Source organism: Eschscholzia californica, unplaced genomic scaffold, assembly GCF_041429995.1.
Source record: "Eschscholzia californica isolate CP2 unplaced genomic scaffold, dmEscCali1.0.p SCAF_4, whole genome shotgun sequence".
In the NCBI taxonomy this organism is placed as follows: Eukaryota; Viridiplantae; Streptophyta; class Magnoliopsida; order Ranunculales; family Papaveraceae; genus Eschscholzia; species Eschscholzia californica.
Window position 1 is genome coordinate 11837092 of NW_028238461.1, and position 11656 is coordinate 11848747.

The 11656-nt window shown below is 37.7% G+C and overlaps 3 protein-coding genes across 3 annotated transcripts; 2 read left to right on the forward strand and 1 right to left on the reverse strand.

Moving 5' to 3' along the window:
- Positions 1-215: 215 nt before the first annotated feature.
- On the forward strand, positions 216-1729 carry LOC147542725 (uncharacterized). Its single transcript, XM_086636268.1, has one exon. The coding sequence runs from the start codon at positions 697-699 to the stop codon at positions 1705-1707; it is 1011 nt and encodes a 336-aa protein (XP_086492394.1). The 5' UTR covers positions 216-696; the 3' UTR covers positions 1708-1729.
- A 528-nt stretch (positions 1730-2257) lies between these two features.
- LOC147542726 (glutamate--glyoxylate aminotransferase 2-like) lies at positions 2258-7313 on the reverse strand. The gene is made up of 14 exons (XM_086636267.1): positions 6935-7313; positions 5709-5875; positions 5220-5285; positions 5016-5133; positions 4754-4835; positions 4581-4668; positions 4326-4484; positions 3880-4053; positions 3657-3788; positions 3322-3387; positions 3155-3219; positions 2990-3081; positions 2722-2878; positions 2258-2590 (listed from the first exon to the last, which is right to left on the reverse strand). Exons 2-14 carry the CDS (start codon positions 5820-5822, stop codon positions 2473-2475), a joined length of 1431 nt encoding a protein of 476 aa, XP_086492393.1. The 5' UTR covers positions 5823-5875; positions 6935-7313; the 3' UTR covers positions 2258-2472.
- Positions 7314-10749: 3436 nt separating this feature from the next.
- LOC147542727 (uncharacterized) lies at positions 10750-11448 on the forward strand. The gene is given in 2 exon segments (XM_086635331.1): positions 10750-11151; positions 11200-11448. Coding segments are annotated over 2 exon segments (630 nt in total). The 5' UTR covers positions 10750-10770.
- Positions 11449-11656: the final 208 nt, after the last annotated feature.

Sequence of the window (11656 nt, forward strand, 5' to 3'; positions counted from 1 at the left end):
CTCGACATTGGCGAGATACACGATCCACCCTACCCATCAGAGTAGGGAGTGACACCATGGATCCCCTACCCATAATGCTCGATTTTGTCCTCGCTTAGCACACCACCTACGGTGGTGTGAAATTTTGTTCTACACGGGAGGCCTCGGGTCTTACCTAAGCTTAACCACAACCAATAGCCAAGGATGTGGGTGCTCTCCCAAGCAAGGTGAGACTATTACATGGAGTAGCATGGATTGGATAGATATCAACTCATCCCTTTAGCAATTGTTCCTATTACAAAATACAAAATGGGGCACCACATAAACCCTAGAAAAGCCTTTAACTAGTGGAGATAGTAATCAAAATTATGTTTTTTCAAATTAAATGAAATTGTAACAAACATTTCAGGTACACCCCTTTCTCAATACACCAAGAAAACTGTGGAAAGAAACAGAAGTAGTAGAGAGAGAAATAAAACCTGTACGGATGCCCGTCAACTGTTCTTCATCTGTATCTAGGGTTTTCATTTCTTCTTCATCTGTACAAGGAAAACCAAGAGAGTTTCTTTGTCATTATTTATATTGATAAGGGCAAAACCATCTTTTCACAAAACTATCAGAAGAAGATAATATTTCCCTCCTTCAAGCTTGAGTGGTTCGTCTTCTTCCTCTCTCTCTCTCTCTCTCTCTCTCTCTCTCTCTCTCTCACTACAAGTGATGATTTCCTTCTCCAACCCAAATCATATTCGACCGTTAAACCTGCAACCATTTCAAATTTCCCGCCCTAATCATCCCCAAACTGGAAATCTCAAACTATCTCGCGGAATTTCTCAAAAGTCGGATTTTTTCCAGCCATTAAAAGCCCAATCCAAGGAAACAAGTCTAGTCAATCATCGAAAGAAGAGAGAAAAGAAAGAAGATGACGATGATGGTATTCCAGTCAATTTCGTCAAAACCCTAGTGAAATTCAAATCAAGGTATAATTATATTAGGGTTATAGAAGTTTCAAGAAGAGCAGATCATCCATTTTCAGGTTCAAGATTACTTTTACTAGATACCCCAGGAAACATTCACAGTGTTTCATTCATTTTCAAATTACTAACAGAAACTTACTTTGATGTTTTCGCAACTTTCCCGCCAATTTTACCTCCTGGTCCCATAGGAATTCTAGGGTTTGGAGCAGGTTCAGCTGCTAAATTGATTTTGGAGCTATACCCAGAAGCTAAAATCCATGGATGGGAGCTTGATCCATCTGTAATAGAAGTGGGTAGGGAGTATTTTGGTGTTTCAAAGCTTGAAAAAGAAAACCCAGATAGACTTTTCATTTATATTGGAGATGGATTAAATGCCACCATTAGAGATGGATTTTCAGGAATTTTGGTTGATTTGTTTAGTAAAGGAAGTTTAATTCCTGAACTTCAAGATATAAGAACATGGGAGAAATTGAAGAAGAATTTGAAGAAAGGAGGGAGGATAATGGTTAATGTTGGAGGAAGATGTGTTGAAGCTGAAGATCCAGAAATTGATGGGAGATTGGTAATGGAAAAATCATTGAAAGCAATGAATTTTGTATTTCCAGGGGAAGTTTATGTTTTGAATTTGGGTAAGAGGAAAGAAGATAGTTCAATTGCTTTAACAGGTGAATTTCCTGATCTTGTTTCTTGGAAGAAATTATTACCATCTTCTTTAAGAGGTTATGTTAATATGTGGACTCCTTTCAATGGATAAAATCAAAATAGAAATTTTGCTATGATCATTAGAGTTTGAAGATTACTTCTTTTCCAAGTCAGATCTATAATCTGACTCAAAGTCTGAGTTGACTCAGAGTGAGATTTCAAAATGTTTACCTCTGTCTGAATCGCGCAGTCGATATTTCAACCATTTGATTTCCAAATGATTTCCAAATGTTTACTTTTATCTGAATCGCGCTGACTGATGTTTCGACCATTTCATTAGCCTTAATAGGTATTGATATTGTCTCATTTTCGGACACTCTCTCAAACGATGTGATATATACAATCCCCCGTCTCTGGAAACGAGTCGTCCTGAAGTCTGGTACTGTCTGATATACAATCCCTCGTCTCCGGAAACAAGTCCTGAAGTCTGGTACTATCTGTAACGCCTCAACCCTTGACAGTTATTAATATTGTTTCCGCTTTTGACACCCAAATCCAATTCTAAGAATACAAAGCTTTATTCACTGGAGCCCAGAGACCACCCAGAAGGCCTCGCCACTGGTGCTCTCGCAAGCGGCGTTCAACGAATAAGCAAATCTGAGTTAGCCAATGAAAGAAAAACTTACTTGATCAAGACATAACAAGATTCAGATGAAACAACTCAAACTACATCAAGGTTTAACAGATAACACTTCTAACTTCCATATCAGGAATGTAGTCATTAGTTTAGGGTACATGAACAGATCAACAGAGATGTAGCAAACATGCTAATTTTGTGATTTCTCTCTCTCTAGGTTTTCCTCCCTCTCATCCTCGATTAACCACTGTGATCTTCATATTGTTTCATGAACTCGTCATTGAACTTTTTGAAGCTTTCCATGATCGCCGGCATGTCTTCTTCAGCTGGTAAAATTGTTGTCCTCAAATGGAATACCCTGAAACATAAGAATCCAATCAACCAAGTTCCTATAAAATTGTTCTCCAATAAAGAAAATTTTAACAGCATTAGCAGAATCGGAAACCCACAGACGAAATACTCCGAAATCGAAATGGAGTAGGGGCATACCCTTCTTTTTGGCCAAAACCAGAGCCAGGAACGGTTGAAATGCCAGTAGCTTCCAAGAGCTTTAGGCAATAGAAAACGTCGGGGACTTTTCCTGCCTTCTTCGCAGTTTCAATTGCTTTTGGTGGGAGACGTATCTGCGGGAACGAATACATAGCTCCTGAAACCAACTTTCTCATTAGTACCATGACAAGATCGAACTTCAGAAAACTTCTGCATATGGATTTACAAAGTTAAGATCTTCAACAAGAAATGTGTCCAACGAGTATACCTTCTGTGAAGTTACAGACTACATTTTTGCAACTGTTAAATCCGTCGGTCATAATGTGAGCTCTCCTCCTCAATGATTCAAGAATTGCTTGACTGCACAATTCATGATTAGTTAACAGAAGGAAGTACTTGAACAGCGAAAATGTATTACCGTGACCATCCATACCTCTCCTGTACAAACTTCTGATGGGAGACGTCTCCTGGCTTTGGCGGGCTGACCATAACCCCTAACTGAAAAAAATCAGAGTAATTGGGTAAGATTATGAGATATAACAGGTTCGACAGAACTAGCATAGGAGTATGGAAGTTTATTCTAGCTGCGATTTCACTTACAAAGATCTGTCCTGGGACGTTCGGACTTAGTGATATGGATGCCACCTTATAGATCTCGTCAACAGTCTACAAAACAAGATTAACATAAGCACAACGAAAGTCAGTAGACTAAAAATGCTCAAACTGAAGTCTTCCTTGCTCGGAGACTTCAGAATTAGAGACCACTTCGAAACTTTTTCCTTTTGTGCCGTTTTATGGACGACCATCTGCCAAATATCTACTTTTCTTGAAATTATAGTAATTTCAGAATCGATAATAATGGGAAATGGGAATCAGAGATCAGCAAGAAATTTCCACAGACAAGTGTTAAGTAAATTAGGTATGAGAAAATATACCTCTGGAGGAATATTGGTCATTTCAAAGTAAGCTCCACGCTGACCACATTCTCCCCAGTACCCTTTCGATACAGTGTGGAATGACACGAGTTGGACATCCTTGCTTAATGGTTGGCCCATGTCCAGCAATACCTTCCGCCATTTTTCAGCAGTTAGTTTTCCCCATCGAGTGAAACACATAGAAAAACCGATACTAAGAACGAATCACACACTTGTATTATACCTTTCTTGCGCTTACAAATGGATGTTGATCCTGGTATATATTTTGCTGATAAACTTCATCGGCAAGGAGGACTAACTTTTCCTTGGAACAGAATCGTATCAACTCCTTTAGATTATCAATACTTAAACACTGACCCGTAGGATTTCCGGGGTTTATAATCACCATCGCTCTAACCTGAACGATTCCAAAACATAAGAGACTCAACTCAGTGTTGTTTAGCCCCAGATAGCCTACTAGTGATCTCCTTTAGAAAGACCCAAATAGGTCAATAAAATACTTTTTGGGGGCTTTATACAAATTTGTCTGAATTGATACATAAAACAGGCAAGATTTGAAAAAGCATATCTTCAACGGTGAAAAGCTATATATTGTATTTTGGCATACAAGATTCAAGATCTAGTATTGACCAGTCGACTGATTATTCATTAAGCATAGATCATACGTACAGTAATTCCTCTTGATCGAGCCTCTGAAACTGATTGTCGAAGATTATTAACATCCAGACCCCAATCTGCTGACTCTTCCAAGTAATACGGAACGAGAGAACCACCGAATAAAGATATGGAAGCCGAGTAAAGTGGGTACTGTGGAACTGGAACCAAGATCTGTCACGGGACGAGTTCCATTGGAATCAAAATTTTAAGAGATTACAAACACATCGATAAAGATATGTTGTCGTGTTATTCTAGATTGTCTCATACCCCGTCTTTTTCATCACGGATAATGGTATTCAAAATCTGCATTACTCCTTTGCTTGCACCATCCGTGAGAAATATGAGTTCCGGGTCACTGCAATCGAGCACACTAAATATTAAAGGAAACATGTCTCCTTCGGGACACCAATGTCAGGCTGAAAGCCCCGAATTCAACTTACCTCGGGTAACCATCTCGCCTTTCAATGAACTCAGCCACTTCCTTTCTTATTCCTGGAAGACCTCGAGAATCACTATAAGCACCTGATTTAGAGAAGTAGTAAACATTATTCATTTCGCCATTTCATAAGGTTTTGACATTTTAATTGATTTTAACTCCTTATACTCCCTCAGCTCCAAGGGTGTGATTTGAAAATTGAGTGCGCCTTCATATGACTGCATGACCATAAGCCCACAAAACTACGAATACATTCAAGGGCATACCTAGGCCACCCGATGTCAAAGACAGATAATATTTAGCTCTTGCGATGGCATCCTCTGGGAAGATTAGTCCCACATTAGGATCATCTAGTAAAAATGGAGCTTGACATAGAGCCACCACCTGTGACGAGGTTTTTTTGTATCAAATCAACCAGTCATTCAGCAAAAAAAAGTAAAGCGAAATAGTAAAAAAAAATGTAGATGGACCTGGCGAGGAAAGGACAACGGCTTCTGTCCCAAAGCATGAGGATTGCCGACATTTGTAAAAACAATCTGCAAATAAATAAGTGGCAAGAACATTGAATAAGTTAGAAGCAGTAAGATCTCTTTGGCAAGTAATTGATAAAAGAAAAAAAATTCGAGGTACATATGTGGTCATTGTGATTGAGTAGCATTCAGAACTAGATGAATAAGAGCCTACTTCTCGTGATATCAAGCACGAGGTTGGCTAGCAGGATTGGCTGAAATGGGCCAACCACTAACACCTTCTGCGCGAAAGGTTACAGGTGGGTCATTGGTTTACTTCACAAAAATTTCGTTCGTAAACACTTCACAGGAAGCAACAATAATCTACTTTAAACAATAACGGCATTATAACACTAAAGAACAAGGCCGGCACATCAACCTTGGCAGATGGAGTCGCGGGAGCTTATTAGGATTAACAAAGTTAGACCCCTAAGCGAAAAACATAATTACCTTTTTCCCTTCCTTTTGAAGCTCAGAAGCTCGTAAATATAGTTCACCTCTTACAGCATATTGAACCTTCTTCACGTTTTCATTAAGTGTTTCGTAGTCTAGTCCCTTCGACATGATTTTGTGTTCTTCACGCACTCTCTATCGGCAATACGTGAATCAAACTTTACCTTGTAAAAGCAATGAAAAACAGTTGAAAAGAGAAAGAACAAATGTAAATGTGGAAACGTATACAAATTAGTATCGTATTATAGGGTTGATGCGACGCTCTATGTCGAGAGGTGCAACTTCAATAAACTATTGAGCTCATAATTATTGGGAGCGTCTATAGCCGCCCCGCCTTTCTCCTCAGGCCTACCTCATCCTGGCGCTCCCATGGACTAGGCAAGTCTGAGGGCCCTCAGACTGGGCTAATCCTTGTTGGGCTTGAATAGCAACGACTCGGGACAGTCCAAGTGCCCTCGAACTGCTCAGTATGAGGCCCACGGAAAGTGCCAAGAGCGAAGGTGGGACGCCTTTAGAGGTATCCTAGTTATTGTTTCCAGAAGTCTAATACGAGTTTTGGGTCCTCAGTCTGACTTGTCTGAGTCAAAGTAGTCTGAGTCTAACTTGTTTTATTCAATCTAGACTTATTATGCTTGACCCGAATGGACCTAAACAGCGTGAATCGGCCATTCAGACGAGCACACCCACAAATCTTAAGGAAACTTTAAGAAACCAATAGCCAGTCCAGGTAATGAGGCTTTCCCTTACCAACCACCTTCCCCAACCTGTGAGGTTAGTAATTCTTGCCTTGCAAAACCAATGAAGGAATTAAATTTTGAAATATTTCGACCTAAACTACCTAACTAACTATTTCCATTTCCCGAATTTCCACCAAAACCAAAATTTCATTCCTTAGTTACAAACGAGGCATATAAATAGTAATCTCCCCATTCAATTCACTTCAAATCAACACCTAAAAACCATAACCCATGAACTTTTTACTCCTCAAACACCCATTTAAGATCTAATTTAGCAAAAATTCATAAGAGAATATACCACCATAACCAAATTATCAAGACTGAAAAACAAACTCACATGAATTTCTACTAATTCTCCTAAACAAAACATACCCATATTGATTTATTGAAATGATTCAACTATTTCTACAAAATAAACGATTACCCAAATCAAATAATCAAAATGAGATCAGTTTCAACTATTTAATCAGTAAAAGAAGTTCTTACTTTGTTCTAATGCTAACTCAGAAATTCAACTGAAGTTTGATATGGTGAGTTTGTAAGGCTCGATTGGGATTTAGTCCGGCTCAGAGATTGAGTTGAAGAAATATTGTTAACTTGTGATGGTTTGAACTATTGAATTCTCAACATTGAAATGTGAAGAAAGAGAGAATGAAATTTTGGGAGTTCTAAATGTCTTAAAGTAGGCCAGGGCCCAGGGGTGGCAGTGAATGACCACATTTTCTTCACACTATTTCACCACAAGAATCCACGTACACTTCCTATTCACATTAACTCACCCCAGACATCCACTTCTCTTGTTGAGGTGTCCTCTGTTTACAACCATCTACATGCAGTCTTCCTTACATATACTTCCAAGATGAGTGTGTTTTTTTGTTGTTTATCTTGTATTATGAATAGCCAAGAATTTGATTATTCTGTCTTGATGAAAATAGGGATATACTTTACCGTGTCTTTCTAAAATAAATTCGGATATCACCTTGTAGAATTTTTGACAACTAAAATCGGTTAAAAAGAATAAAAACAATATAATTTAAAACAGAGATTAGAAGGTTAGAGAGAGAAAGTCGAGTCGAGTTGTCTCTTTCCTTAACACAGTGAACACCCTGGTATTAGTATTGAAACTAGTTAGATGTTTGTCTCCCAGGATACAATGGCTATACTTTTCAGGATGACGATTAAGAGTACTTCGAATTTCTGAAAGCGTGCGAACTTTGAACAAGCAGTGAGAACGACAAATGAAATTGACTTCTTAAAAATTCTAAATGCTAAAAGATTTCATATTCTTTTTTATATATATAAGAATATTGCCAACACTTCAGACAGATGCCTTTAGACGAATGGATGTTTTTCAACAGTCATATTTGATTGTTGGCTTTCGGTTGCGATCTTGACGGTCAGATCTATCTAGAATTCGCGCTCAGTGCGCACTTAACACCCACACCGGGCGTGCGCGGTTTGCACCGCAAAACATCTTTCTATTTCAACGAATATACCATAAATAGGTGGAATAGTCCATATAAGGAATTAATACTTATCGTAAGCATTAGATGTTGTACTAACTCAAAATTCCGGTTAGAGTTAGTTGTTCTTATACCAAACTTATTTATTAATAACTCATTCATACAGGATCAGATTTGGACAAAATTTAAGTCTAAATTCAAGAGCTCGACGGGGCAAACCTAACGAGACGTCTTGCTTGAGATTTTGATAACTCTAGGTACCTCAAATTTAGGAAACACCGGTCCAGCTGCTTATGAGATAGGTACCGATTCTAACATTTTTACTGTACACGATTTTGGGGTATCCTACAAAGTCACCACAAACTCTTCGTTCTCGGGTTTAAGTAAAACTTTGGGTTTCTAACGGAAGGATGGAAGCGAATCATTCTTTTTTGCCGGAACAAATCAAGAGAGAACAATTAGCGGTGGTTGTTGCCGAAGGTTGCGAAAGTTGAAACTAAAACTTTATTTTTGCCGAAACAGAGAGAAAATGGTGGTGGTTGTTGTCGGAAGTGGTACTGACCAATGGTGGTGGGAGGTCAACATAAAGGAAAGAAATTAAGGTTGGCAGATTCCGAGCGTGGAGAAAAAAAAGGTGGTGGACATCCAAGATTTTCCCACCCTAAGAGCACCTCCAATGCAACACTCAATTTGAAAAACTCAAATTGACACCTAGAATTACTTGAGTTTTTAGCCAAAAAAACACTTCCCAATGAACACATCATCATATGAGTTTTCTTTTGAGATACTAAACTCAACAATTGAGTTTTCTTTTGAGTATCTCACTTGGCCCACATCATCGTTTTATATATTAAAATAAAAACCAAGAATAAATCTAAAGTAAATGTTGAGTTTTTTAGTGTTGCATTGGAAAAGTATTTTGAATTGAGTATCTCTATATGTCACCTAGGAAAGAGAATTTCAATTCATACTTGAGACATTGGATTAATTGAGTTTTTGTTAAGTGTTACACTACAGATGCTCTAATCTTCGATGTCTTACAGACTTTTGAGGGTGCGGCCAAAACCGTACCTTTTTTGTTCATAGTCATACTCTTAATTAGAAATTGATGTCACAAAATTTTGTCTACGTATTCTCGTCAATTGTTTCGTGAATATTGTAATAATTTAGAACCCAGTAAAAATCCAAATTGCGTAATTTATGCATTAAATGAGAGCCTGAAACGGAATGAAGAGAGTATAAATAAGAAGATAGATAAGGTAACCACAAATTAGTTGACGAGTTTTTAGTACTAATTTCTTTGCAAAATAGTTAATAGTAATATTATCTTATTGGGATGTTTTCGTGGTGTTTTTATTTTATAATGGATTTCTTTACAAAATAGTTAATAGTAATATTATCTTACTGGGATGTTTTCGTGGTGTTTTCATTTTATAATGGATGGTTTCCTGGTGTTAGGCAGATAGGTTATTCATGATTACACGGTGCTATTTCGTTTTCGTTTTTGTTTTTCTTTGATCAGTTTTGTGGCCATTTTTTGCTTTTTGGTCTTTTTAGTATTTTTTTGATGAAAAGTCTTTTTAGTATGATATTGCCTTCTTAAGTTATATTTATACCCACATTAACAATTTCATAATTTATCTATATTCTAGGGTTTAAAAGTTATTTGTTCTAATCTTTGTAGACTTTTGAGAAAAAACAAAAGGGTTAATTCCTTACATCTATACACGCCAAGAGAGGTCGTCCGCTTTATGACGATGCGCTCGTCGAGAGAAGTGATATGGTATCCTTACAAAAGGCATGCCTTCCCGAGCCTGAAGATGCGAAGCAGACCATGAGGACTATACATAGCGAACATTGAGCTAATATAAAACAATGGAGAATGAGCATTAGATTAACTTTTTCAATGGATATTGCTACGCTTACGCTGAAGGGGCCAGTTGCATATGGACAACGGTCTTTTGGATAAGATTGTGTGAATTTTATGTCCAACAACGTTCGGCGGGAGGAGGGCGAGGTGGAGAAATGAAGTGGTGGATAGATAGGATGAAGTGGAAGAGAGAAGAGGAAATGATATGGATATTAATGTTTTAATTTCTATCCAGAACAATTACATTTTGGCCCCTAAGGTTATTTTTGGAAAAAAATATATAATTTTTTTAGACTTTTGAAAACTAAATCGAACTACCGAAGACCACACACTTATGGGAGCCAAAACGACGAGTTAGTTATAAATTGGACGCAAATACGAAATTAACCCCCTACTAAAAAAGTATATACTGCATTTTGAGAAATTACATTTGAAATAAATATTTGATGAAGTATCCATTTCATCATTTGTTATCCAAATTGTCAGATATTCCATTTTAAGAAAATTTGGCTAATATAAGAAAATATAGATTTTTTTTTTTGTTGAAAGAAGAAAATATAGATTACTAGAAGAATATTGTTTATGCCGGACCCCGCCGACAATACAAATTGGGGTGCTTCTAAAGGCACCGGGCCAAATAGCTGTTAACATCCATCTCTGTTAGCACCAAGCCCAACCGCTCCTTTCTCTATTAGCACCGTCCAACTATGTAGGCACCGGTGAAGTGGAGTTAACCCTAAACCTCCATCCATCTCTCACGAAATCCAACCAGAATTTCAGACAAAAAAACGATGCCCTAAAACGGATTAGCCAATCCGTTACTCTTCACATACTCACGGATTGGCTAATCCGGTTATCTTCACATACTCACGGATTGGTCAATCCGTGAGTATTTCAATCCACATAGAACAAAGATTTCAAATTCTTCTAATGGTGAAATTGATGATGCAAATTATTATGGGGATGAGGATGTTGGTCAAGATAATCATATGGGTATATACTTGTCAAGATTATCGATTGAGGGTTCGGATCAGAGAGATGATGCCGACGAGGAATTCTCAGATGATGAAAAAGATAGGAGCAGGAAAGGTATTTCATCACTAGTTCTATTTTCCTCCTATTCCGACAAAGAAACAGGTACTCTGACCCTGCCGGCGACGCCTCATGGGCACCGCAGGAGAAAAGGGTTATTAGTTTATGATCAGAGAAGAAATGAAAAAGAGTATGCAAGTAAGACTGAAGCACAAAGAGTATGGTTGAGGAGAAATAATGGTAATCAAAGGAGAAGACTTTTTAGAGAGAGATGGGTAGAAAGATAATGGGAGAAGAAGTAGAATAGATATAATAACAACATTGGTGATGAGGAGAAGGTGGTATATCAAGAACAGAGCAATCAAGATATCATAGGTGGGGAACAGAGTGAGTGTTTGGTGATAACTAGCCGTAAAGGAGGGAAAAGAAGTTTGTGTGTGGATATGAAGGAAGTTAGGGCTTGTAGAGATTTAGGGTTTGAACTTGAACATGAAAGGATATTAGAATTTCCCCCTAGAATTTCAATATCTACTGTTTATTCTACTGTTGATACTGCTAACAGTGGTGGAAATTCACCTATTTCTAACTGGAGAATTTCTAGCCCTGCTAATCTCTCTCTATGTGATATTGATTAAGAATATAGGTTAGGACATAATTATTAGGTTTCTTTATAAGATATGCAAATCATCCATGATTGGATTGTGTTTACTTTTTGTTGATTTGAGATGAATTCATGTGGCTGCGATTCAAGAGGGAATTGGAAATCGTCATTTGATCGGATTGTTCTGTTGATCTGATTGTGAAGTGAATCCATATCTTAATTTGATCGTATTAGTGTTAGAA